The sequence below is a fragment of the Candoia aspera genome, chromosome 4, assembly GCF_035149785.1.
Source record: "Candoia aspera isolate rCanAsp1 chromosome 4, rCanAsp1.hap2, whole genome shotgun sequence".
Lineage (NCBI taxonomy): Eukaryota > Metazoa > Chordata > Lepidosauria > Squamata > Boidae > Candoia > Candoia aspera.
In genome coordinates this window covers 43019352-43047170 of record NC_086156.1, presented here as the reverse complement: position 1 = coordinate 43047170, position 27819 = coordinate 43019352, and the positions used below count along the sequence as shown (strand labels likewise).

Below are 27819 nucleotides of genomic sequence, written 5' to 3'. Positions count from 1 at the left end.
TAGTATATGTCAGCATATCCTTTACAGGATAAATTTCATTAGTATTAAAAGCTGAGTGTGTGTTTCCCAGTTTCAGTTCCAAATTACTCGATTTGTACCTAATTATAATGCAGCAGTAGCACACTAAATTAGCTTATGTATATGGAAGAAATTACAGTGAGAGAAAATGTGTAAGCAAGCTCATAACCAGAACTGACAATGCTCAATGTAGAAAGGACTGTACTTGCCATATACAGATTTGAATGAATGGTGGTTCAGGTCCTTAGCACAGCAACTTTTGGAAGCCACAAGGAAATGAATAAAAAAGAAAATAGCAGCCAATCACTTAACACAAAAACTTGATTTAACTTTATTTATCCCTATAGTCAACAACGGGTTTGCATTGAGTTGTAAAGCAACAAAGTAATATAATCTCAATGACAAAGGGTCAGAAATCCAGATTTTGTGAAAATGTTGCTACTGCATTACTGATTTTATAACCTCTTTACTCCAAAAGGAAAAAAAATACAAATAAAAATTATACATCTGAAAAGTCAGCAGTAACTTTCTCACTGAGCAAAAGGTATTTTTTGTTGGGAAGGTACATACTATTCTGCTTTACACCAATAAAGCTGGTATAAGCTGTTTTCTATATCAAAATTATATCCTGTGGCCATCAATGAATCCTACCCCATATACATTTTTATTTTATTAAAATAATGAAGAATGTTCAAGTTTGTATATTTGGAAAGTGAACATGTTCAGTCTCCATTTATAATTTAGTGCACTTGATAAATCATCTTTTTCATAAACTATAAAAGCGCATATTCAAAGCAGAAGTTCCAACAACTGAAGCACTAAATAAAAATATGGAGAAAAACTTAGTTATTTCCAGAAACCCAACCCCATGAAAAAGACAGGTAAACAGGCAGACTTAGAAACCCTTCTGCCTGCAGGGAAAGAGTTTGGATACTTGTCAATTTTTCTCTTAACAGGCCAAAATATTATATAATATAAACTTGTAGCTAAACAAGGTTTTGAGAACACCAGGTGCTATGGTGCTCAGTAGCATTCATACTGTCATGTCAGATCTAAGGTTCAAATGTAGCCCTTGTATTTCTCTTTTCTATGCAAGATCTGCCACACACCCTTGAAGAACATACCTGCATAAGGTCAGCAAGACTTCTTCTCAAAACAAATGGCCTCATTCAAGCACATAATCTGTGCCATGATTAGTGAAATTGCAGCTTGATATACAGTCCTGAACACAACATACTGCAACAATACGAGTGGTGTCTTATAAAATAAGTACCTCAAAAGGAGTTCTACTAGCTGAAATGTCAAAATACCCACACTGTTGGAAGTGTCACAATGAGAATAGCCAATTCACATTTTACCATTCCAGTTGAGATATTGCTGTTCAACGGAAGATTAGGAAAAAAAAAACTGACAAGTATGCATGTGCCAAGGACCGAATTAAAGGGCTCTTTGGTGCAATCAGTTCAAATTCAATGGATTGGAAGGATAATATGTACCAATTTTAAAAAATCTGCTGCTAAGACCTGGATAGCAGCCCTGTCTTGCTCCACAATACAAATCTAAAACAGCTGTTCTCAATAAGCCAAAATTTAAGTCAGACATTGCCTGAAAGTTTTGTACAATAATCTGGACCAATGATGGTTCTGTACCCTCATGTTGCTGTGAAACATGACTTGAGCTAAAGGCAAAGACCGGTTATCTCAAGGACAACTGCTTCAATATTAGCAATCAGTACAGTGTTTTTAAACTGTCTTCCTGTTGGGTCTCTTGCCTTTCTTTAAAATTAGTTTATTCTTAATGTAGCCACGCTTCCTTTTGGCAGTCTAAAAAGAAAAACAGAATAGTGTATTAGTTATTTATAATGCTCTAGTGACAATGCTCATGTTTTTGCATTGCTCTAGAATCCTTAGTTATTATGTTTAAGTCATGGCTAGAAAGGTAGGAAGTACCATACGTAGCTACTTTGGAATGTGATCTTTCCAGTTCTGACATGTAGCATGTTCCCCAAATCCATCACCACAAATTTAAGAGTGTAATCCCTTACATGTTTTTCTTTAGTCAGTGTTGCTGTTTTCAGTGAAACCTAAGCTTTAAGGTTTCAGGCTATGCTTATTTATAGCAAACATTGCCGTTTAATTTCAATGACAGTTACTTAGCATATTATCCTGTAGCAAAGCAAAGTATTTCTTGATGCCTGTTTGCTTTCTGCTAATGCCACAATATCTTAGCACTCAACACATAAAGTACTATTTAAAAGACTGCAGACATAACCCTCTAATTTCTCTAAGAGTTATCTTGGTTATTATTTAAAAATCATTCTCTGTGGTTCACATTTTAATTCCTATGGACAATAACAGATCTGTTGTGCTCCAGGTATTTCCAAAATAAAACATGTTACGATGTTCATTTTTTCCTCTGTAATTATTTCCCACATAATTATTTAAAGCTGATATTTATCTCAAAGTGATTATATTTCAATATATATAAGTGCTACTCTAGTTTCTTAGATGAACAGTGCAATACATTTAAAACATGCAAAACTCAGAATTGCCCCTAGAAATGTTTAGATTATTTTTCTATTAAGAAATCATGTAAAACTTCTCTGTTTGAAGAGGATTTTATTTCCATTCCTGAACACTTGACTGTTCAATAGACTAGAAGAGCACACAATAATGGTGAAGAAAATGTTGTATTTAAATGAGATGATTTTAAAAGAGTAAGAAGCCAGACACTTGAGCTGTCAACAACAATTCCAGGTTTAATTATTTTACAAAATAAGTCATTCTGAAATGTCTAAGCACCATTTTTCAGAAAGACATTTTCACATTTATTGAATGAACTATCATAATTACTGGAACACTATTAATGTATTTTTGATAGTGAATTTTGTTACACTTAGCTGGGATTTTGGGGACATAGCCTGCCTTTGAGCACAAATAATAAATATAATCCCTACATGCTTTATTAATCAGAATGTTAACCATTATTATCATCAGGCAGTTCTGTTATTTGAAACAAAGTGTCTATTCACATAGCTAGTAGAAAGACCTAATTGTATAGTTGATAAAACTAGCATAGCATTAAAAATTTCCTTTGAAATATTTCACTAGGAACCCACCTTTTTTGACAAATACTTCTGTTTTGGTAAAATGTTGGTTAGTCTAGGCTTATGATCCAGTGTTTCTCTGTTGTCTAGCTTTTTCACTTTATATATTCTAACAAGCCAGTGCTCTGAAGTGAAGGCTTCTTCCAAATGTTTAAACTTAATGTCCTTGTTGCCAATTTCAGCATTGCGTGTTCGATCAAATCCTGGGGGAGTCCGAAAATCCAGCTACAAAATTAATGCTACCCATTAGTTTGCAGGTATATTCAATTCTAGAAACAGAACTATAAATGAGTATGTATTACTTTGAAAATATGGTCAATAGATTTGCCAATTTTATTTAAAGGTTTTCATATGATTTGGAACAAGTCATGATAAAGAGGCCTTACTTGTACTCCATACATTATCAAAATCCAGCATTAAATTATATAAATTAAACATAAAATTAATAAGCAGTTCCAGTACAAAATGGGGAAAAAATTTCAAGAATTTTGATAGAAACCCTCCCCCAACTAGAAAGTAATCTTGCTTTTCAATTTCAAATTATGGCTCATAAACTCATATTAAACTACTAATAATGAAATAAAAAAGTTATAAACACAGATCAATCAGTGCCACTGATAATAAGCAGGAGACCAGGAGAATGTTCTTTGGAATAAAATTAAATTCTACCCTTTAAAAGATTACCAATGAGAGAGTTAAGTGCCATTAAGATACCATTCTAACTAGTGTCCATTTACTACTTCTTAGCTGACAAGGAAACATAAAGGCAGTGAAATTCTGAAACCAACCCAGCCCCAAGCTTTTTAGAGGTAAAAACCAAACCTTGAATTGAGCTCAGAAACAAAATGGTAACTAGTACTGTTGGTAAAGGATTGAGCAGAAAGTATTCTGTGGGCTTGCATGCTTACCCATCATTAGAAGGAAGAGGAGTTTTCTTTCTTTCCCTTTTTAGGACTACTTAACAAGACAGCCCTTCACTTTTACAATATTATAGAAAGGCCTAATAATTTATGCAATCACAATAGTTGTGGAATGTATTGTCAGGGATACACACAGAAATGTAAGGAAGCATTACTATTAAGGCTGCACCTGAACATGTGAGACTAACCTGCATTTCTCCAAATCTGTAGTATGACATTTTATACATGAGACAGTTCAGCAAGGTTGGAGAGCCTGCTTTATCAACTCGAAACTCTCCTTGTGGAGTAAAGTAGTCACTTTCCTTTAACAAAAAGAAAGAAATGAAATTATTATACAAGTCAGATTAGGGAAACAAAATAAAACAGAATAAACATACAATAATCAGTAATTTCTGTAAACAATGAATAGCTAAAAAACCCCAGACTGAGAGTAGTTCTAATTTTTTCACAGAGGCACTATCTTTATTCAGAGAAGTCTGCACAATGGTGAGGAGTGTACAGTGCTTTAAGAATTTGTACAAAAAGATAGTGGGCAATTCAAATGTAAAAATGATTTGATTACTAATTCACTTTTCAGCACTCATTTTTTAATTCCTTTTTTTCCTTCCTGTCTTATTGCTAAGACTAAGTTACAATACATTTTCATTTCATCTTCACCTTTGGCTGTATTGGGTATATGATACTGAGACATCAAGTGTGACAAATACACAGTTAACTAGTACTTAACAGTTAATTAGGGCACTATGTAATTATAGCCTAATGTATCTAAGTGTCCACAGAAATATCAGACAAATTTTGGATGATTTCTTTTACAGAAAGATGAAAGTATTATACACAAAATCTTGCCAGATTACACACACAAGCTAAGGCAGGAAAATTGCATGTTGCTAAGTATACATTTTTGAAACCCTCTGACTTACCCTGATATCTTTAGGATGTTCTCCTTCTGCTATCCTTACCATCCATAAAAATTTGTTGATGTCATCACCAGAATAGCCAATTACACCTCCAAAGATTATTAATACATAATCCACATCCAGGCTCTTCATGATCTCATATGCTGCTGTCTCATTTGATGACATAGCTTTTCCTACCTGGAATAAAAAATATTTTTAAAAGTGAATATATTCTTCTTAAAATGTAGGTATTTTGAATTTGGTTAAGTCTGCATATATTTTTAAAAAACCATTCTAATTAGCATTTTCAGGATTAATAGACACAGTTAACTTTCTAACTGTGAATGTGAAATTTAGCAACTCAGGTTTTAGTTGCAAAGTTGTATACAAATATGTACATCACAAAAACTACATATACAGGTAGTCCTCAAGTTACAATGGCAGTGGGACCATGATTGCTGTTGCCAAGTGATGCAGTCATATAGCACAATGTCACATGACCGCATTGCTTAGCGACAGCAATCCAGGCAGTCCCAGCCATTGTCATAACCCAAGACGTGCACGCTGTTAAGCAGGAAGTGGCGGGAGTCCAAGGTAAGGAGAGAGGGGGTGTTGCAGGGGGTGGGGGAGGCCCAGTGCAAGCTGCATACGAGTTGGGGGAGGGGGGCTGCAGTGCGAGTGCAGGGGGGCTGGGGAAGGAGGGTGCAGGGCATGTGCTATTTGGAGAAAGACGTGAGCAGCATTGGGAAGAAGGCCTGGCACAGCCAGCAGCTGCCTCGCATAGGGTCAGGCTGGGAGCACCTTGTCAGCAGCGGGGGCCAAACAGCGAAAGTCAGATGGGTGCAGCAGGGCCTGCAGTGCACAGGGCGGTGGCAACCAGCTGAGACGGCTGAAGGCCCCTGGTCTCTACTTCAGCCCCAGAGCTGCCATCAAGGAGTGCTACTGTGCAGGGTAGCCAAAAGGGCAGAGATGGGGGGAGACAGGCGGGTGGGGGGAGTTGAAGCGCCCCTGTGATCTAAGTCTGGGTGGGCTGCCAAACACCCAAGTTTTGATCACATGACTGCAGGGGCGCTGCAATGGCTATAACTTCTGGACCGGGAATAAGTACCATTCATTCAGCGCCACTGTAACTGTGAACAATTGCTGAACAAATGGTCATAACTTGAGGACTACCTGTAAATAGAATGTATGTGACATGAATAGGACACAGGCTGTTTCATTCACCTCTGCTAAAAGCAGATTTTTATTATCAGATCACAAGATAAGTCCATTTTACCTGAACAGGTTATTAATCTCTTGTGAAATAGTTCCGGATCAGTTGCAGTGCCCTGTGATCGCCATTTGCAACCTTCCCTGAACTGTGCTCATGCCAGCCACTCGCTCATCCTTGCACTCTCCCCGACCTGCAACCCCGCACCCCCTCCCTAAACCACGCCACACCCCTGGCACCTTCCCTGAATTGTGCCATACCCCTGCACCCCCTACCCACTCAACGCCTCTCGTGCACCCCCTTATACCCTTCCCAACCCTCACTGTACCTCTTGTACACCCCCTTGCTGTACCTCCCCCACAACCCTGTGCACCCCCTTGCTCCCTCGCCCACCTGGCACTTACCTGCCTGCTGGCCTGGGACTTACAACTTCCTGCCAGCTTCCCCACTGACTTGGGTTGTGGGAAGTTGGCAGGAAGTTGCCTCGCCTAATAACCATGGGATATGGTTAACAATGGCAACTGGGACTGCAGGGATTGCCATTGCTAAGCAAAGCAGTTGTGCCTTATGACCTCATTGCTTAGCAATGGAAATCGATGCCAGCCTTACTAGGTAGAACAGACAGGAAACACAACCAGATAAGCTAATTCTACTTTATTGTAAAGCTACATTAACAGAATCTTGCAAGTCTGAAAAGTACAAATCTCCTGCTGTCTCCTTTACAGCCCAAGAAACTAGGGAGAGCCCCTTCTAAGCCTCTTGCCCTGCCCACTATCTAGTTGCCGGCTATACTGTCTCTCATCTGACTGCCAAAGAGGCAACATCTCTTTGCCCTGTCTCCCAAGGTCTTTCCCACATACCATCCTTACTACCTGTAAGCATTATGTCATAGCAGTTGTCAGTATACAGATAACTTTGGCATGTTTCACCTCAACTAATTTTTTAAAAAATTAGAATAATTTTGCCACTAATGTAAAAAGAATTAGCAAAAATGCAAAGGTCTTACAAGCTTGAATACCCAGAATAAAGCTGATATTACATTTTGAGCTAGTTCAACTGTTGCAATACATAAGGAACAGTTCAGGGGTTCACTTTTGGTAGGATTTGTTTTTAAACAAAATATCTGTATTATGACTACCAGCATTTTGAGCCTCCTATGTTTAACCCTCATTGCAGTTAAAATAATAATAATAATAATGATTCTTGGGAGCTCCAGGGAACTCCAAAATGGACTATGAGAGTATTTGGCTCACAGGATGCCCACTCTTGCGATGAACAAATTGCAGCAAGCCTCACAATCATGAATTTTCCCCATCTCCTACTCTACAATTCAATTTTTATATTGTAACTTGTTACTTTGTTGGGATTAAAATAAAGTCAGCTGAGATTTATGAGGAAAAAGGAATGCTCAAAAGCACTGCTATACCAATAAATGAACCAGCTCTTATTATATGCCAGCCTCATTCGAAGTGCCTTGTGATGTGCACATGGATGAAAACATGCAGTTTAAAATAGCACTAACATTTTTTTAAAATTCCAATCTTGGATAAATGAGGTACAGATACTGAAATCAGTCTCTGTATATCAAATGTTTCCACAAATTACTGAAATATAAAGCCAGCTTTGGAAAAGCAGAAATACCGAACATGGCAAAAGATGATAAGCCAACACTATGCTCTGACATTCTAGTTTTATCGTGTTCCCCTTCCATTTCTTCAAAAAATTGGAAAATTATATTTAAGTTTGAACTGAATCCTATAAAAATCCCAGTGTAATCCTGGCACATTTCTGTTTCTTAGAATTAAACTTTGATGAGCATAATGGAGTATAATGTTCAACATGTTACAATGTAACCAATAGGTACATTTACAGCTGTGACCAATAAAGATAATTATCACTACATACCAGAGCTATGTGGCTGTTATTCCAAGTGTTATTGTCAACTAGAGTTGTTCGATTTGCCATTCCAGCTATTTGATAGCCGTAATCCCACCAAGACATTACTCTTGCATGTTCATCTGTGTTTTGTCTTAGCCAATAGTATGCTTCTCTAAAGTCATCCAAAATGTTCCGAGTGCTGTTAGAGAAGTAAGAGTTAAGACCATGTGAAAATATTTATCTCTACATATTAGCAATGCTTGAGTAGATACAATGTATCATAAGCAACCAATACCTAAAGATAGTGAATCTTACCCATCGTGATTGTAAGAGGCCAGGACAACACTTGGACTGGAATAGGCATTGCTGGTTACCCATGTACAGTGAACAGCGAACATCATCAACAGCATTAGCATCAACATTGTGACAATGCTCTTTATATTGGGCCCAAGACCTTCTTCAGTTTTTTCCTGCTCAGATATGTGTTTCCTCACTTTACCTGCCTGAGCAAAGAAAACAAATGAAATCTTTCCCTTTTAATCTGTCAGATTTTAGAGTTTAAAAATCCTGCTTTCAGTCATGAAAGTCCAACCATTTCTGATTTTAAAAGTACATTAAGAATTGAAATATTGCAGGTGAAAATGGTTTTCCAAAATGAAGAGTGATAATCTAAATCTGCCCTCATTTAATATATCCAACCATGTTTTTGGACATGGTATAAAATGGTATAATCATAATGGAAGAAGAAGAAAAAAATGAACAGCTCGTTAAGGTATGCAGAGATCACAAAGAATATTACTATTTCTACCTATATGATTTTCACATATATTAAATATTTCAATTTAATTAATCTAATCTAATCTAACCTAATTGGATACTATCAAATCCTTCAAGACTCACCTTATCATAAAGATTTCCTGGATTTCTTTTATCATCTTCATCACTGCTGTCTTCTATTGGAGGATTCTCTCTCTTCATATCATCACCCAAATAGTGTTCAAAAACATTGGAGAAAGCAATAGCTGACAGCATACAAACCACTGGAGTCAAAGTTAACATCAGGCGAACCATCACTCCAGCAAAATAAACAGCACTGATTGCATACAAAGCCACTGCAAAAACAGATAGGCATTCTGTTTTAATATTAGCTTATTATTATTATTATTATTATTTATTAAATTTATATCACCTCCCATCTCCCCCAATGGGGGACTCTGGGCAGTTTACAATAAAAATAAAATCTGTTCATTACAGACGCAATTTTCCAAATGCATTATAAGCTTGAATTAAAGCTTGCATGTTTGTTTCCCAAAAGTTCATATGTATCACAATTTGAATTATACTATATCCTTAATATTCACTGAAAGGGCTTTTTAGCAAGCCAGACTGCTAATCAGTAGCTATTGTTCTAGTGGTCAGCTTTTGTCATCCTATCAGCTTTGATATTTTTAGTCTGTCCGTATGTTTTTATGTTGTAAATCACTGGGAGTCATTTTTGTTGAATCCAGAGCTATATAAATATAATAATAAATAAAATATGAATAAATAAAATACAAATGAATAAACACATGTAATTGGGGCCTATGTCAGTAAAACACTAAAGCCAAGAAGGGTTCTATCCTTGCTGTTCCTGCACATTCTCAGTGTTCTCAAAACCATTTGGAAAATGTTCCAACAAGACATCACTCTGAGAGAAGAAAGGATGACTGAGAGGTGTATCAAGTATCAAAGCAGATCTGATCTCCAAAATGTGTTACTTTGGCCTAGATATCCAGTCTAACATGCCAAATACATTTAGAGAATTGAGACTATGTGACTAAATGATGCAACTGTGCAAAAGGGACTCCACAAGAAAATGAAGTTAGCAGAATGACTTTGGATAGAATTAGAATGGAAGATTAGCTGATAAAATATGCTTTAGTTTGGCAAATCTCTGACAGATTTCTCAAAGGTGTAATATAGAAAAAACCCACTGCAACTTGTGAAAGAAATGTTGTGCAGTAAAGTTGTGTAGTCAAAATCTAGCGGTGGAATTGCCATCTCAACAGAGAGATGGAGTTAAACGAAAGATCCAAAGGATATTATCTTGACTGAAATGAAAGACTAAGAAAAGCTTTAGGAAAAATGTCAGAAGACAGGATAACTTATTCATTTGAAAATTGAAACAGAGTTCATTCACCCTTCAAGCAATAATTTGCCTCTTAAGGAAGAAGCTAATCTTTCATGTGACTTTGATGTTAGCTGTCCCAATATCACAGAGAAACCCAAACTGTGTCTGACAGAGAAATGGGGAAGGTGCTATAACTTGAGGAGACTTCTCAAGAATTGTTTAGACGGGAAACCACTGAGGAGCCATTGGTAGAATCCAAGAAAACATATGCTGTCTTTTATTTTGCAGGTAGGAAATGCAAAGATAGATCGATGGACAGACAGACACTGCTGTTTTTCATGCACGTGGATTACTAATGTTGTTGAGGTTGTATAAATGCAAAGGATAGTATAATGGAGTGTTGATTTATTAAGTTTTAGTGTATGTCTGCATGCTGTTCATGCTCTTGTTTCTTCTTGCAATGTGAATGTTATACTGCAGTGAAGCAGAGCCAGAATCCCTCTGCTATTTATTTTGCAGCTAGCAGCAATTCCAACCTACAAGCATTAGCAAAGAAAAACTCTGTTGGTTTCACTCACTTTGTTCCTGGTAGGCTGGCTACAAACTTAACAAAACCAAACTAATAGAAAAACAACACTGTTGCATGAACTAGATAAGCATGTAGGGTTGCAGTGCCTACAAAAAATGGCCAAGGGAATAATAAGGATGGCAACTGAGGCATCACAGAATGCGTTCTATTTTCTCCCCCATCTCTGGTAATACTCTGGTACTGAGAAAGGTAGAAACATACAGGATAGGAAATATCTTTCCAGTGACTGCGAAAAACAATACCTAGAGAAGTTTTACACAGCACTGCTGTAAAAAAATGTTGCACTGGGAACTATTTTGGTAGCAAACTGTTACTCTGGGACATTTCTTACTCAGTATAAGGTCATGCATTATTCATGACTATATGGTTTGGTGCTTAGGTACTACAGGACCAATTTCTCTTATTGGAATTGCCCATCCAGTACGTTCTTCCTGGGAGAAGCTTTCGTCATGCCCCACTTCTGTGCAGTCAGGAGGCAGTTTCTCAGTGTGAAATGCCATCTCTTTTAACATTCTGGAAGCTACTGAAGATGGAACTTTCATAAATGGAATTTAAGTAGTTTGTTATTGTAAGTTTTTATTTATTTCACTTTGGATTTCTTACACTGATTTAATTGGTATTTTATTTGATCTTGTTACAATTTTATTTTTCATTATCACTAGTATTATAATTTATCCACATGCAGTTGTAACTTTGATTAGTTACTGGTTGTTTTGATTTATCTATATTTACTATGGATAGTTTAACTGTTATGGATCTTTTTGTCAATTGGCTTGTAAACAACTGTGAGTCTGTGTTGATTTGGTGGTATATAAGTAGAATGAAATGAGTCTTCACTCCTAAAAGGGAGTATGGTGAATCTGCCACAACCCAGTCTACCCTCAGTAAACAAATGACTTCAAAATTGTAGCATTTAAGCTCCTGAGAGAGACTGATGATACTTAAATCAGATCTTAAGCAGAGAAGTTTTAAAGACTAGCTATGTAAGGGATGGAAGAGAGCCCAGTGATAATTGCCTAAGTATGTAAGAGGGACTGATATCCAGATGTTGGGTTGGAGTTATCTGGACTCACAAGAGTTATGGACCCAAATCAATCTGAAGATAAATGATACCAGCTGAACCAACAGAGAGTAAAGCAACCAGGACCTGCTGAAGGGGATGCCTGCAACACTCATTGCAAAAAAGAAGTCTAAAGTTCACAGTTCAGGTCCCACTGACTTGATTAAAAGTGCCAGGGTTTAACAAAAAATTGCTTCTTGCCCAGCAAAAACAACACAGAGTGCCTGTTAGTAGAAGATAGCCTGCTATACTGATTTTAGTATTTACAGAATAGTATTTTGAGCATCATAAGACCTAGGCAAATGCAATAAAATATAAAAATGCAGAACAGAAAGAAGAAAAATTAGATGGAAAGAGAATAAACAGGAAAATAAGGGAAAAAAGGAAATCTAATTTTTATCTCTGATAAACACTTCAGAAGTTTCTTTAGATGCTGCTGAAACAGCTGAAAAAGAGGTACAGTAAATAGGAAGAGGAGAAGTCTTGCTTTTTCAGTATCCACACAAAGAACTCTCAAAATACGAAGCAGCTTTAAAGCATGCGAAATGCAGTTCTTGTGAAAAGTCATGTGCAAGCCAGAGAATCTAATTGTATTAAGGAATAAATTTTGGCATATACAGCTATGGCACAGAATGAGACTTCCCTATACTTTTCTTACCTGCGCAACCTTTTTAGGCATTCAAAATACCATACAAAAGGTCACGGTACCCTGGTGAAGATTATAATGTGGAAGACAAGGTAGCATCCCCCCAAACTGGGCATCTCTTGTGAGCAAAGCTCTGCTCATGGAGTTTCCTTCTATTCAACTTTCAAGGCTATCCCTCTCCCATCAATGATAACTCCATTTAGCATGCTAAATTGTGGTATGCTTCCAGAGTTTAGAAGTCTACTGCATAAAAGTAAAGGACAGAGAGGTCTTTCCCAGTCTAATTCCAGCTAAATCAGTATCAAACATATGCATTAAGATAATCAAAGTTATATTAATTTTATTTTACTGAAAGACATGCCATCTTACTATTGCAACTGACCAAGCTTTAATTACATGAGGTTTTTGTGTACTTATGAAATCTGGTCTACCCTACAGCTAGAAAAAATAATTGAATTCTCAGAAATACTATTCTAACAGTTATTTACAGTTGGAAATTGTATGATTGACAATGTATGGTAAGATATAACTGCTAAGATGTGACCGGTAATGCTCTGTTAAATGTGAACATATGTTAGATAACAGATGCAGTATACTGTCCCTTAATTCTCCCTTTAAATATGAGTGTGTGTAAGTTAATAGCTGTAGTATTATTTCCTTCAATTTTTTTTCTTTCTTGATTGTATAGTTTTAGTAAATAACATTATTACTTTACTATACATCATCAGAGAAATTGTCTGCAATGTAAAAAGGAACTTCAAATTTATGTTGGAAATGTGAACAAGAAGGGACATTTTATCATGCTTGGTGGACTTGTAAAAAAGTCCAAAAGTTTTGGATTCAAATACACACACTAATTCAGAGGATTTTAAAGATCAATATACAATTGAGACCAGAGGAATTTCTTTTGGGACTGTTAAGACAAATAATTGGAAAAAAGTCATGGAACTTTGTTTTTAGACATGACAACTACAGCAAGATTATTATATGCGCAAAGATGGAAAAATCTGGCATTACCCACAATGGAGGAATGGTTGGTGAAGATGATGGAACCTGCGGAAATGGCTAAACTGACGTATTTGATTAGAGAAAAGACAATATACATGTTTATTGCAGACTGGAAAAAAATGAACTTATGATTTATGGTTTTGATGATAGGATAGATTATAGAAAAAACTGAGTTATGTTGTAACCATATAGCAAGAGGTAACTGTACTTAAAACTGCTGTAAAGAAAAGTGGAAGTTACTAATTTTTCTTTGCTTTTGCACTTTTAGCTCTTTGATCTCCTTTTTCTTTTTTTCTTACTTTATATTAGTTTCTATTAGTTTTTTAACTTCTTTCTTCTTTAATAAAGAAAATAAATGTCATGTGCGCCGTTTCAATGTCTTTGATGCATCGTAACGTTTCGCATGTCATTAATTGGATGCGTGTTTCATTTGTCTAGGGAGGATGGGAACGATTATATTTTGGCTTTGCTTTGGAATTTGTTTCTGTTATCTACTACGCTCAAGGTTACTTTCCCAGGCTAGCAACTCTGACGATTGCTAGCACCTGTGCCGGGCGGGGCTGTTACGAGGGAGGCGGGATACGTTTGAAGCAAGGGTTTAAGTTTGTATTTGGCGCGCTTTTGCTCATTCTCAGCTTTCTCTGTATTTGTCTCTAGTACTTTAATAAATCAGATTTCATTCAGCATCCTCTTGTGAGTCTGAGTATTTGGGGCTAGGGCAATCATTACATAAAGCTGAGAATATCAGTTCCTAACTCCGCTGGCCCCTGTCCAGGGAAGACACGCGTCTAACCTGTGAGGGAGAGAGCCCGCGATGACCGAACCCGACATCTTGATGATGGAGGAAGGGGAACCGGACTCGACCGTGAGGCAGTCCGGCCGCCCGTACCAAGGTGGAGAGCTGTCCGCCATCAGAGAGGAGGCGAGCTCCGAGTCGGAGAGCGAAGCCGGGGGGCTGGAAACGGCCCCGGAGACCACCCTCAACTATCCGGGTGAGCTGCTCACCTGGGATGAGACCCGAGGAGATGCCACAGCAGAGGGGGGCCCATCCTGGAAGCAGAGATACCCATTATCCCCCAACGTGGTGCAGGTGCAGCCAACGGAGGGCTCACCCACTCCGGATCGGATCCGAGTGTTGGAGTCCAAAATGGATTCGTTGGAGGCTATACTGAAACAGCTGAGCTTGGATGTGACCTCGTTGCGAGAGGTCCGGGAAGAGTCTAGCCAGAGGCATTCAACCCCTTCTTCCCAGGGGCTGACCCCGGAACGGCGACGGGTGGTGCGGAGGCGTGAAGGGGACCAGTCGGTCCAGATGGAAATCGCAGCATCGCCCGGGCGATCGTCCCGGGGCCCCGTGCCGCCCCGCGTCAGGGAAGCACCCGCCGCAGCAGCACCGGTGGTGGGGCGCAGCCCGGCGGGAGGCGGCATGCGAGACTTCCCTGTCAAGTTTGATGGGGACCCGACCAAACTCTCGTTCTTCCTGACGAATGCGAAAGCCTATATGGAAGAATGGGGGGCGTTTTTCCAATCGGAAAAGGCAAGAATCATCACCATTGCCACCAAACTGAAGGGGAGGGCGGCAGACTGGTATGTCCAGATGTGCCAGTCGGAAGCGCCTGAACTGGAAAGTCTCGAGGAGTTCCTCTGGGCGTTGAAGCAACACTTCGAGGACCCCTTAGCCAAGGAGAGAGCAAAGCGAGCCCTGAAGGAACTCAAGCAGGGGTCCAGATCAGTGGCCGATTATGCGTTGGAGTTTAAAGCGCTCGCTGGGAAGGTCGATGACTGGTCCCAAGCAACTATAATCGAGCTCTTCAAGGATGGCTTGAATACAGAGGTGCTGCGCTGGTCCCTGGGGAGGGACGACCCATACACGTTGTATGAGTGGATCCTGCTCGCAGGGAGGGCTGAACATGCCCAGGAGATCTTTGCCCAGCGAAAGAACGCCAAGGCGGGACGGGAGGTGAAGCCCAGCCGCCCATCGACCACCGGGGGGAAACCGGGACAACGACCCTGGGACGAGGAGCGAGAGAAGCGGTACGCCAAAGGCTTGTGTCTGAGATGTGGTAAGGAGGGGCATAGAGTGGCAGCATGCCCGAAGGCAAAGGTAGAGGAACGGCCCGGAAAACCGCCGGCAAAGTCCCCTGCATTGCCGAGGAAACAGAAAGCTGCGGTGGCTGAGACCGAGGGAGACGATGTGATGTCCTTCGAAATGGAGGGGGAGACCGAAATCCCGCAGCCGGCGGGAAACGCCAGCCACCTGCTCTAAAGGGCGCCGCTGGGCAGGTGGTAGAGAATGGGCGCGAGCCTCCAGCGGTGAGTGGCACTTACCGCATACTCATGGTCAAATTGAAATTGGGCTCCCAATCCAAGACTGTGGAGGTATGGGCCATGATTGATTCGGGGTGTTCCCGGTGTCTTATGCACCCCGACGTGGTGGCGGCTTTGGAGCTCCCCACTTTCCCTTTACAAAGACCCATCGCTTTTACTCAATTGGATGGGTCCCTGGCAGGGGGCAAACCGGTCACCCATTTTACAGGGCGGGTAGCCTTGCAACTGGGCAGTCACCAGGAAGGGTTGTCTTTTGTCGTGGCTCCTGTAGGGGGACCATTGGTGGTGTTGGGGGTACCCTGGTTGGTGCAGCAGAACCCCCAAATAAACTGGGTTTACCGAACCATCACGTTTAGGGATGGGTTTTATCAAGCGGCAGAGGGCAAGGGTGCCCCAGAGGAGATGGTGGGGGTTGCGGCAGCTGCGACTCCGCCTTACCCGGCCTCTCCTCTGGAAGGCTTGCCGGCCGAGTACAGGATGTTTGCTGATGTATTCGGTGAAAAGGAAGCTGACCAGTTGCCCCCTCATCGAAAGACGGACTGTGCCATAGAACTGCTGCCCAACACCCAATTGCCTAAACCAAAAATTTATTCCATGACGCAGAAGGAACTGACTCTGTTGAGGGAATTTGTGGACAAAAATCTGGCGCGCGGATTCATTGAGCCGGCGAATTCACCCGTGGGGGCGCCGGTTCTCTTTCGCCCGAAAAAGGACGGGACACTGAGACTTTGTACGGATTTCCGCGGATTAAATGCCGTCTCAATTTCCAACAAATATCCCTTGCCATTGATAAAGGACATGTTGTCACATCTGGCCAAGGGAAAAATCTTCTCTAAACTTGATTTAAGAGAAGCCTACTATCGTGTACGAATCAAGGAGGGGGATGAGTGGAAAACTGCATTCAATTGCCCGTTGGGAGCCTTCCAGTATAAGGTGTTACCGTTTGGGTTGGCTGGGGCCCCTGGGGTATTTATGCAATTAATCAATGAAGTTTTGCATGAACATCTGTTCAAAGGTGTATTGGTGTATTTGGATGATGTGTTGATTTATACTGAAACCATGCAAGAGCATGTAGCTCTGGTAAAAAAAGTCTTGTGTAAACTCAGATCTGCTGAATTGTATGCCAAGCTGTCCAAATGTGCTTTTCATCAGACCCAAATTGACTACTTGGGGTATAGGATTTCAGATAAAGGCATAGAAATGGACCCTGCCAAGGTGCAGGCTGTCGTGGACTGGGAGAGTCCCCGCACCCGCAGGCAACTTCAAAGTTTCCTGGGGTTCAGCAACTATTACAGATTGTTCATAAGGGGGTTCGCTGAGATTGCCTTGCCCCTAACTGAGCTGCTTCGAACAAAAGGGGTGGGAGATACTAGGAGAGTCAAGAATCCCGGAGCGCTGTTGAGGTGGACGCCTGCTTGTCAAACGGCGTTTGAGCGGCTGAAAGCAGCGTTCGTCAAAGAGCCCATTTTACAACATCCTGATCCCTCCAAGCCTTTCGTGGTACAGGCAGATGCCTCCGATTATTCTATTGGGGCATTATTGATGCAAAAAGATGAGGCAGGATGCCTCAAACCCTGTGCCTATCTATCCCGCAAATTCTCCGAGACTGAGAGACGTTGGCATGTTTGGGAAAAGGAGGCATTTGCAGTGAAAGCTGCATTAGAAACTTGGCGGCATCTATTGGAAGGGGCAAATCATCCCTTTGAGGTATGGACTGATCATAAAAACTTGGAGGCTCTTAGTACCCCTCGAAAACTGAGCCCTAAACAGGTTCGTTGGGCTCAATTTTTCAATCGCTTCAACTTTCAGTTCAAATTTATTCCAGGGAAAAAGAACTTCTTGGCTGATGCCTTGTCCAGGCAACCTCAGGACTCTGGGGCGGCGCCAGATGTGGTGAGCACCCTCTGGACGGCGCCCCAATTGGGCATGCAGGCTGTGACGCGAAGCCAAACGCGCGCGCAGCAACCGCCTACCACAAGCGCTGCTCAGCCAAGCACTTTGTCAATTCCCTCCCAATTGCAACAAAAGTTTCTGAAAGAGCTGAAAACTGATACTTGGTTGCTTGCGAATAAAGATACTGTTACTTTTGACAGAGGCTTCGCTTGGAAATCCGACCGCCTCTACGTTCCTGAAACCCTCAGGAAAGATGTGTTAACACGTTCCCACGATGACAAACTCGCAGGTCACTTTGGGTTTGTGAAAACCCTGCACCTCGTTCGGAGGCAATTCTGGTGGCCCACATTACGCAAAGATGTCAAAGACTACATTGCTTCCTGCACTGTCTGTGCAATGTCCAAGCGCAAGGTGGGCAAGCCCCAGGGACTGCTGCAGCCGGTAGCAACCCCCTCTTCCCCTTGGGAAGAAATTTCCATGGACTTTATTGTAGAGCTCCCACCCAGCCAACGCAAAACGGTCATTTGGGTGGTCAAAGACTATTTTTCCAAACAGGCTCACTTTATTCCTTGCGTGTCCATTCCGTCAGCACGTCAATTGGCCCGCTTGTTCCTTGTACACGTGTACAGGCTACACGGATGTCCCTCCCGCTTGATTTCGGACAGGGGTACACAATTTACCTCACAGTTTTGGCGGGCTTTTCTCAAGCTGTTAGGCACGAAGCAAGCCCTGTCCACGGCTTGGCATCCTCAGACGGACGGGGCCACTGAGGCTGTTAACTCTACTCTGGAGCAGTACCTTCGCGCTTTTGTGAATTATCAGCAGGACAATTGGGTAGACCTCCTACCATTTGCTGAAGTGGCTTACAACAATTCAGTGCATCAAAGCACTGGACAAACCCCATTTCGGGTGGCTCTGGGTAAAGACTTTGTACCTATCACTGATCTCCCACAACCTCCTGCTGGTGCAGTCACTACAGATGATTGGTCAACACAACTGGCTGACTCTTGGCCAATGATTCAACAGGCATTGGCTGATGCACAAGCAGATTATAAACTGTATGCTGATCGGAAGCGTGCTCCACACCCTGCATTCCAAGTTGGGGACTCGGTCTACCTTTCTACCAAGTTTATTAAATCTGCACAACCTTCAAAGAAACTGGCACCTAAATTTGTGGGTCCTTTCCCAATTGTTGCTCAGATTAACCCTGTGACTTTTAAACTTGACTTGCCTCATAACCTAAAACGCTTACACCCTGTTTTTCATTGCAGCTTACTCAAACCGACTATTCCTTCTGATCGCTGGCATCGCCAACCTCCACCCCCCACCCCCATCATGATTGATGGTCAGCAACACTTCGAAGTTAAAGACATCCTCGACTCTAGACGCCTTCGCAATACTTTGCAATATTTAGTTCGTTGGAAACATTTCCCTCATCCTGAGTGGGTCGCTGCACCAGATGTGGCTTCCCCGGTTCTGGTGGCCCGTTTCCACTCCGCTTATCCCTCGAAACCTGGTCCCTAGGGGTATTTTTAGGGAGGCGGTATGTCATGTGCGCCGTTTCAATGTCTTTGATGCATCGTAACGTTTCGCATGTCATTAATTGGATGCGTGTTTCATTTGTCTAGGGAGGATGGGAACGATTATATTTTGGCTTTGCTTTGGAATTTGTTTCTGTTATCTACTACGCTCAAGGTTACTTTCCCAGGCTAGCAACTCTGACGATTGCTAGCACCTGTGCCGGGCGGGGCTGTTACGAGGGAGGCGGGATACGTTTGAAGCAAGGGTTTAAGTTTGTATTTGGCGCGCTTTTGCTCATTCTCAGCTTTCTCTGTATTTGTCTCTAGTACTTTAATAAATCAGATTTCATTCAGCATCCTCTTGTGAGTCTGAGTATTTGGGGCTAGGGCAATCATTACAATAAATTTTCTTTAATAAAGAAAATAAATAAATTTCCTTATTAAAAAACTTGTTTTTTAATAAAATTATATTAAAAATAAATACTATATTAATACATTAAAATAAAAGCATGAAATGCAGATGATCCTAAAGGAAGTTAATGAACCTAAATAAAAAGAAATCACATTAAGCATCATTTTTAATTCCTGAGACATATGTTCAGATAAACTTAACAAGAATGCTAGCTTTCCAGTTTAGTTTAATTTTGAAAAATTAGTTCTTCTTACCAAAGACTCTTTCATCATTGATGTTTTTGATGCAGAACCACAGGCCTGCTGGAAAAGTACAGACGAGAATATGTAGATCAAAAAAGAAGGAAACCCAAGTTGTAGGCTGATGCTCAGACACTGAGGCAATGATCGGGATGTGAATTTTTGCATACCTTGTTTAAAAGAAATTCAGTTCACATTATTTTAGTGACTAAACTCTACAAATAATAAAAAAAATAGTACAGCTGATTACTGAAATTTTTTGGATTATATATATCATGTCTTTAAACACCAGTCATATCCTTTTCTTTTGAAGGTTAGTTTAAGGGGGTTTTTTGGTGGGAGGGAGGGAGGGTGGGAGCGAGGGAGTGTGTGTGTATCCCACATAGTTTCAGTTAAATTTCAGAAATGGGGAAAAAGTGGTTCTCATTACAAAAATACCTTCTGTCTCCTTGCTAGAAACTGAATGTGATCAAATGCAGCCATTTATTCAAAGAATGAAAAAAATGGCATGACAATGTAAATATCAAAGTATTATTCTGCATATTCATGTGATAAACTATACTTATTGTTATACAACCAGTTAGGAAATCATATTCATACAGTATTCTATTCAATGAAGTAACATGTTACCTTTTCCTTTGATATGTATATATTAACACAATGAATTACAAAAAGGGCACATTACACAATATTAAATATAAATTTAACATTAATCATGAATAAATTATAGAAGATGAATCCAAAGATGAAACGTAAGAAACCAAACTAAAAAACAGCCTTTTTTAAAAAGTAAAAGCTCCTCTGCTTCAATACCAAAAAAATTTATTGACACTAATGGAAGTTTTAAAGTTAGTTTCAGTGTGGACAGTAAAAAGCTCTTATTTACGCTCAATAGCTTTCTTTTCTTGCTGAGAGAGGAGTGGTAGTAGGCGGCCTAGGTGTTTTCCATTGACAGGGCTAAGGGTATGTAATTTTACTTTATGTTCATACTTACCCAGTATCCCACAATGAATAGAATCTGCCACTCCATGGTGCAATGTAACCTGAAAATACACATTACAGCTATTTAACATAGCCACCAAGCATTATTATGTTTAAAAACCACCACCACCACCACCCTATGTCTATTTTTCAAATATATTTAAAGGGTAAAGATCCTACAAGTAACATCATGATACATCCAGGTGAACACTTTTTTTCTGGGATTGAAGACTACATTTAGTTTTAAGGAATGAATTGCAAGTTGTATTGAACTGGACAGGCAAAAGAAATGTAGGTCAATGTGTACACATGTGTATACCAATATATACGTATTACTCTCATACCTCCAAATAAATTGTTCTCTCAATCCACCTTAAAAAAAAAAAGATTTCTATCCAATCTAATTCCCTTGGTCCATCTGAGGGAATTGCTCCTTCTCCATGTACTGATATTTATTTTTACTGACTGTCTGAACCATCTTGGCTGCATGACTGAACACAGAGTTCTCTGACAATGAAAGCTAGAGCTTCTGTTGGTGACAGATGCTTTAATAGTCACAATCAGGGATTAGAAAAAAGTGAGATCATAACGGAAGAACGACATTACAGGGTCTGCAGCAGGAAACAGCAGCAATGGGAACAAATAAAAAAGACAAATAGCAAAAAAGGAGGCAGGTAGGGCTCTGGGATTATATGCAGGGCTTTGGTGGGGCACAAGCAATCTACTGACCGTAAGTGTGCATTTCTGTACTACATGAACCTTTGCCTTCCAGTGCTTTAAAACATTTTGACATTCTATTTCTATTCAATAAAATTTGTATGCTTCTTATGCAGCATCCGCTAATAGTTCCAAAGACACTCAAGTACCTGGCTATTATATGAATAGCTATTATATGAATAGAAGTAGCAGAAAATAGTTTTGTTTTGAGCATGTTCCATGATATTCCTCACATTTTGCTGAACTGTTTCAGGCCAGCCATAGTTCAGCAGAACTGAGCCATGGAACACTTTAGTTGTTCTGAGTTTTGGACAAAACATAATCTAGACAGAGTGAATAGGACAAGGCTCATGCACATCACCCCCTCTCTCCCCTCTCCAGCTCCCAGTACAGTATATCCACTGGCCCAATTGCTCTCCACATTCCCAGCATCCTTCCTTCCACCCCTCAGTCACCAACTAAGTCCCAGCACAACATGTACCACTGGCCTGCCTGCCCCCCATCTTCCCAGCACCTTCCTTCCCTCCCCATAGCTGCTGCCTCAAGCATGGCATAGGTCACTGGCCTGCCCAAAGAGCCATCTGCTATCATCTTCCCTCTGTTCCCTCACACTGTTGATGTCCTTGCCTTTTCCCGTTCTTTACAACCACTTCTGCCCAAACAAAAAAAGCTCCATGTTATTCCATGCACAGACAAAAACATCTGAAACAGGTGTACACAGACACCCAAACCAGCCCCAAATCATGCATGGAAGAGTTTGTACATGGAACATTTTGCTCATCTCTACCTAAGAATTATTTTGAGCTGTCAGAAAGCTTTCTCTGACAACAGGAAATATTTACTGGATATTACTTACCTGTATATGTTAAATAGATAACGCTCAGGAATACAATTCCAGCAGCCAATGATATACCTAAGAAAAATAATGTCTGAAATTCTTGCTTTGTTAGTCTGTCTCTCATGTACTGCAGGAAAGCATAGGCTTGCAAAAGAGCAAACACACCTGTTAAAATGAAAAGAAACAGCTTTGCTTTGTTTAACAAAAAGCCAGTCCTTGCTCTAAACAAACACTAATTTTAAGTAATTTTGTTCACAACATACATATTTCTTATACTTATTCTATGTATTTACAGATACATGGATTTCTATGTATGTTGTCATATGTATGACTATTATATTTCAGATGTTTTTTATTTTCCTGATATATACAGTATACAGGTTCATATTCTGTAATATCCTTTTAAGCTTTCTGTAGCTATGTTATTTTTTCCCCATCAGATGTTCATTTTTCTTTTTTTATTACCCACTAGATTCTTGTATGTGTCAATCCATTTTTATTTTTATTCTTAATTTTACTTTTTCAGCTACTTACTTCCATGAAACATGTTGAACTGAATCTGAAAAAGGAGCCTAAGTAAAATGCCTTTGGGACAAAATGCAATCATGAATAACCATTATTATAAAAAAACCAAATTCTGAAGCATTTCTACTATGTTAATTAGAATATTAACAATATTTATGTTCATAAACTTCAACAATGAATATTGTTTATATGGGTAACTAATGTACTTTAGAAACTTTTCCTCTTGAATTGAACAATGAATATTATGGCACATGTAAATTAAGCAATCCTACTGGGTCAGGCCAATTGTCCATCTAGCCTAGCATTCTACATCACACATTAGCCAGATTTACATTTTATATACTGCATTTATATTTTATTTTGTTGTTTATTCATTCAGTCGCTTCGACTCTTCGTGACTTCATGGACCAGCCCACGCCAGAGCTTCCTGTTGGCCGTCAACACCCCCAGCTCCCCCAGGGATGAGTCCATCACCTCTAAAATATCATCCATCCACCTTGCCCTTGGTTGGCCCCTCTTCCTTTTGCCCTCCACTCTCCCTAGCATCAGCATCTTCTCCAGGGTGTCCTGTCTTCTCATCATGGGGCCAAAGTATTTCAGTTTTGCCTTTAATATCATTCCCTCAAGTGAGCAGTCTGGCTTTATTTCCTGGAGTATGGACTGGTTTGATCGTCTTGCAGTCCAAGGCACTCTCAGAATTTTCCTCCAACACCACAGTTCAAAAGCATCTATCTTCCTTCTCTCAGCCTTCCTTATGGTCCAGCTCTCGTAGCCATATGATACTACTGGGAATACCATTGCTTTGACTATGCGGACCTTTGTTGTCAGTGTGATGTCTCTGCTCTTGACTATTTTATCGAGATTTGTCATTGCTCTTCTCCCAAGGATTAAACGTTTTCTGATTTCCTGACTGCAGTCAGCATCTGCAGTAGTCTTTGCACCTAGAAATAAAAGGTATTTCACTGCCTCTACATTTTCTCCCTCTATTTGCCAGTTATCAATCAAGCTGGTTGCCATAATCTTGGTTTTTTTGAGGTTTAGCTGCAAGCCAGCTTTTGCACTTTCTTCTTTCACCTTCATCATAAGGCTCCTCAGTTCCTCTTCACTTTCAGCCATCAAAGTGGTATCATCTGCATATCTGAGATTGTTAATGTTTCTTCCAGCAATTTTAACTCCAGCCTTGGATTCCTCAAGCCCAACTTGTCGCATGATGTGTTCTGCGTACAAGTTGAATAGATAGGGTGAGAGTATCCAACCCTGCTGTACTCCTTTCCCAATCTTAAACCAGTCTGTTGTTCCGTGGTCTGTTCTTACTGTTGCTACTTGGTTGTTATACAGATTCCTCAGGAGGCAGACAAGATGACTTGGTATCCCCATACCGCTAAGAACTTGCCACAATTTGTTATGGTCCACACAGTCAAAGGCTTTAGAATAGTCAATAAAACAGAAATAGATGTTTTTCTGAAACTCCCTGGCTTTTTCAGAAACCAGAACTCCCTGGTTTTTTCAGAAATGCCAGTGGATATTGGCAATTTGGTCCCTAGTTCCTCTGCCTTTTCTAAACCCAGCTTGTGCCTATTGTTTTAATTGACTACTTTTATTGTAAACCGCCCAGAGTCCCTCTGGTGGGAGGAGATGGGTGGTGACAAATTTGATAAACAAACAAACAAACAGATGCATCCAGGAAGCTCAGAAAAACTGACAGAAGGGTAAGGACTTCCTTCACTGTTGCTCCCTGGCAGCTGGTATTTTAGGCATATTTTCTGATTTTTGATATAGTCCTCAAGTTTTATAGTCACTGGCCGCCTGATCCTCCATGCGTATACCCCATCTCCCTTAATTGGAACTGGTAGCCATCACTACATCAATGGCAGTAAATTCCATAGTTATTGTTCATTTAGATTTATATTCAACCTGCCTTCCAGGAGCTCAAGGCAGCGTACACAGGGATCTCTGTTAGTTTTATCCTTACAAAAACAAGCCATGTAGGGTAAAGTTAGACTGAGAGAGAACAATTTGCTCAAAGTCACTCAGTGAGTTCCTATTGCTAAGGTTGGACTTGGACCTATTCCAAAACCTTAATCACTACATCTCTCTGCCTCTCAATTAAACTACGTGAGATATAAAGTAATACTTTATCGGTCTGAATATCCCTGCATTTAGGTTTAACGGATGATTACTGTTCTAATTTAATTTAATGATAAATATGTAATACTATGTGAGAGAGGAAGAAATACTTTTGTCTGTTCACATTTTTCATACCAAGTGTGATTTTATATATCTGTCTCTCCTATGCTCCAAGCTGAAATGCCCACTACCTGAAATCTTCCCTCACAGAAAACCTGCAGATTGTTTTTGGCATTCCCCCCTTTTCTGTATCTTCTCCTACTATGCAGTAACTTACTCAGATGTGATGATCAGAACTATACAGACTAGTCCAATTCCAAGAGCCTCATCACAGACTTATGCAGTATAAATCCACTGTACGTTTGCAATGTTATTTTCAATCTCCTTCTTAATGATTCCAAGCACAGGGTATGCTTATTAGTAGCCCTCACATATTGGGTTACATTTTCATTCAGCTAGCCACCATGACATCAACATTCCTTTCTTGATCAGTCCCTGTCAGCTCTGAACCCATTAATATATATGTGAAGTTTTGGGGGTTTTTTTGTGCCAATGCATATCACTTTGTACTTACTAACACTGAATTGTATTTTGCCATTCTAAGACCTATTCACCAATTTTGTAGACTTCCTTTTAAGTGCTTCATAGCCCCTTTTCGACCAGGAAATATGAATTACTTGGAACATCTCTCCAAACAGAAAATTACTAATTTATTCCTACTCTATTTCTTGCTCTTTATCCATTACTAATTGGTGAGAATACCTATTCTTTTATCCTGCTGAGTTTGTTTAGCAGCCTTTGGAGAGTGTCTTTGTGCATTCTGACTGTCAAAATAACTATTTATAACCTTATATATATATATGTTATCAACAAGGTTAGTCAATGACCACACACAATCAGCACAGGAGGTCCCATTACTGGGAAAATGTGTGCCACATTTAAGAGGAATAAGAGTAAAATGTTTCTGACTACAGGTAGTTCTCAAGTTACGACCATTTGTTCAGCAACCATTCAAAGTTACGACGGAGCTGAATGAAGGGACTTACAACTGGTACTCAACATTCCGGCCCTTGCAGTGCCCCTGTGGTCACATTAACAAAATTTGGGCAATTAGCAACCAGCTCGCACTTATGACCAGTTGCATTTGTCCTGCGGTCATGTGATAGCCATTTGTGACTTTCCCTGCCAGTCTCTCACAAGCAAAATCAATAGGGAAGCCAACAAGGAAAGTTGCAAGTCATTTGGGTAAGTCTCTCCCCCACCTACCCCGGCCTTTCTTCACTTGCACGCACTGTGCTGTCCTTCCCCCCTTCGCTCACACACCCCCATGCCCTCTTTTCCTGGCTTTCCAGTGATCGCACCCATGCCATGCCCTCCTTCCACAGCCTCCCCTCAATTGCACGCACCCCATGCCCTCTTCCCATGGCCTCCCTGCAGTTGCACACACACATGCCCACACCCCACCCCTCTTTCCATGGCCTCCCTGCAACCACACACATGCACACACCTTGTGCCCTCCTGAGCTTGCGCCACACCATTCCCTCCCCCAACTTAATGACTTGCACATCTTGGGTTACAACAACAACCAATGTTAAGTGATGCAGTCACGTGACATCGTTCTTTATGACCACATCGCTTAGCGATGGCAATCCCAGTCCCAACTGCAGCTGTAACTCAAGGACTATCTGTAAATGTCTATAGTGGCTTGACGTAATTGTTCGATTATGCTACCTAAGAACTTCCACATTACAAGGTTCAATTTAGTTTCGTTTACCTGATTTATATTCTACCTTTCTTTCAGAACCTCAAGGCAAGGCAGTATATATACCAACACAAACAGAGGTTTCTGGATACCATATTTGAAAATTATAGCAACTCCATCTTGCATATTTTCAATACATTGTTTTTTCTTACCTGCAGCTGCCATGTGCTCACTTGTCCTAATTGGCTGAAATCCAACAAATGGTATCTGCATGGATAATATTAACCCAACAATATAGAAAGTGCTATATGCTGTGAATGAAAAAAAACAAGAGCCAAATTACTATAAAAGAAACAAATAAATGTTAACCATTTTTAAAATGTTATACTTATATTTCCAGAATTGGAAGAAAATCTGAAGGCCATTTCTGTAATATAAATTTAAATTTTGCAACATATATTGCCTGAGATGTTGGAAGCTAAAACAGTAACAGATACAGTATAAAATGTAAAATAATTTTACAGATACAGCTTGCCAAATAATTTTTACCTCTATGACCCATCCACACAGAGACACCTTTATCAGAAAGAATTTAGACCTCAGAAGCTGAAACAGATTCCTCACAATTGGATACCATAATCAACCTTTTATCAGCCATGGCATTCATATATATAAATATGAACTATTATATTCCTGAAATGCCTGCAATATATAACAGCAGTTATTTAGTGCTCCACTTGTTGCAGTGGATATAAATAATTCTTAACTACACAAAACAGTATGTAGGATGCAATGATGATTGGAACGACAGCTTTCCTTCACAGCCTGTACTTTTCTGCCACTGCCCCCTGCTGCAGGGAGGCAGGACCGAATAGATCGGTTCACCCCAGACACTTATGGACCTGCAAAGGTTCCAGAGGGAGCTGGGGGTTGTTCCTAAGGGTCTGCTGCACAGTCTGACAGAGGCCTTAGTCACCACTTGGAATGAGAGGACGGCTGTAGCCTTGAATCGGATTCCGCCCATGCAAAATCTCTCTTCCTGTGGATCCTGGTGCTCTCTGTGGTTTGTGCAGGAGCTGAGGGAAATCAAACGGGA

The 27819-nt window shown here is 40.3% G+C and overlaps 1 protein-coding gene and 1 long non-coding RNA gene across 3 annotated transcripts in view; both read right to left on the bottom strand.

The window, feature by feature from the left end:
- LOC134497916 (uncharacterized) overlaps nucleotides 1-27819 on the bottom strand; it is an 854438-nt gene that overhangs the window by 133684 nt on the left and 692935 nt on the right. The gene's annotated exons all lie outside the window — the stretch shown is intronic.
- STT3B (STT3 oligosaccharyltransferase complex catalytic subunit B) overlaps nucleotides 326-27819 on the bottom strand; it is a 69597-nt gene continuing 42103 nt past the window's right edge. The window contains exons 6-16 of the mRNA XM_063303922.1: nucleotides 26936-27034; nucleotides 22388-22534; nucleotides 20828-20876; nucleotides 19849-20003; nucleotides 8929-9140; nucleotides 8344-8531; nucleotides 8056-8227; nucleotides 4965-5138; nucleotides 4233-4346; nucleotides 3137-3349; nucleotides 326-1841 (exon numbers count right to left, since the gene is read on the bottom strand). Coding sequence (XP_063159992.1) covers nucleotides 1761-1841; nucleotides 3137-3349; nucleotides 4233-4346; nucleotides 4965-5138; nucleotides 8056-8227; nucleotides 8344-8531; nucleotides 8929-9140; nucleotides 19849-20003; nucleotides 20828-20876; nucleotides 22388-22534; nucleotides 26936-27034 — 1604 coding nt within the window. The 3' untranslated portion in view covers nucleotides 326-1760. The remainder of the gene's footprint in view (nucleotides 1842-3136; nucleotides 3350-4232; nucleotides 4347-4964; nucleotides 5139-8055; nucleotides 8228-8343; nucleotides 8532-8928; nucleotides 9141-19848; nucleotides 20004-20827; nucleotides 20877-22387; nucleotides 22535-26935; nucleotides 27035-27819) is intronic.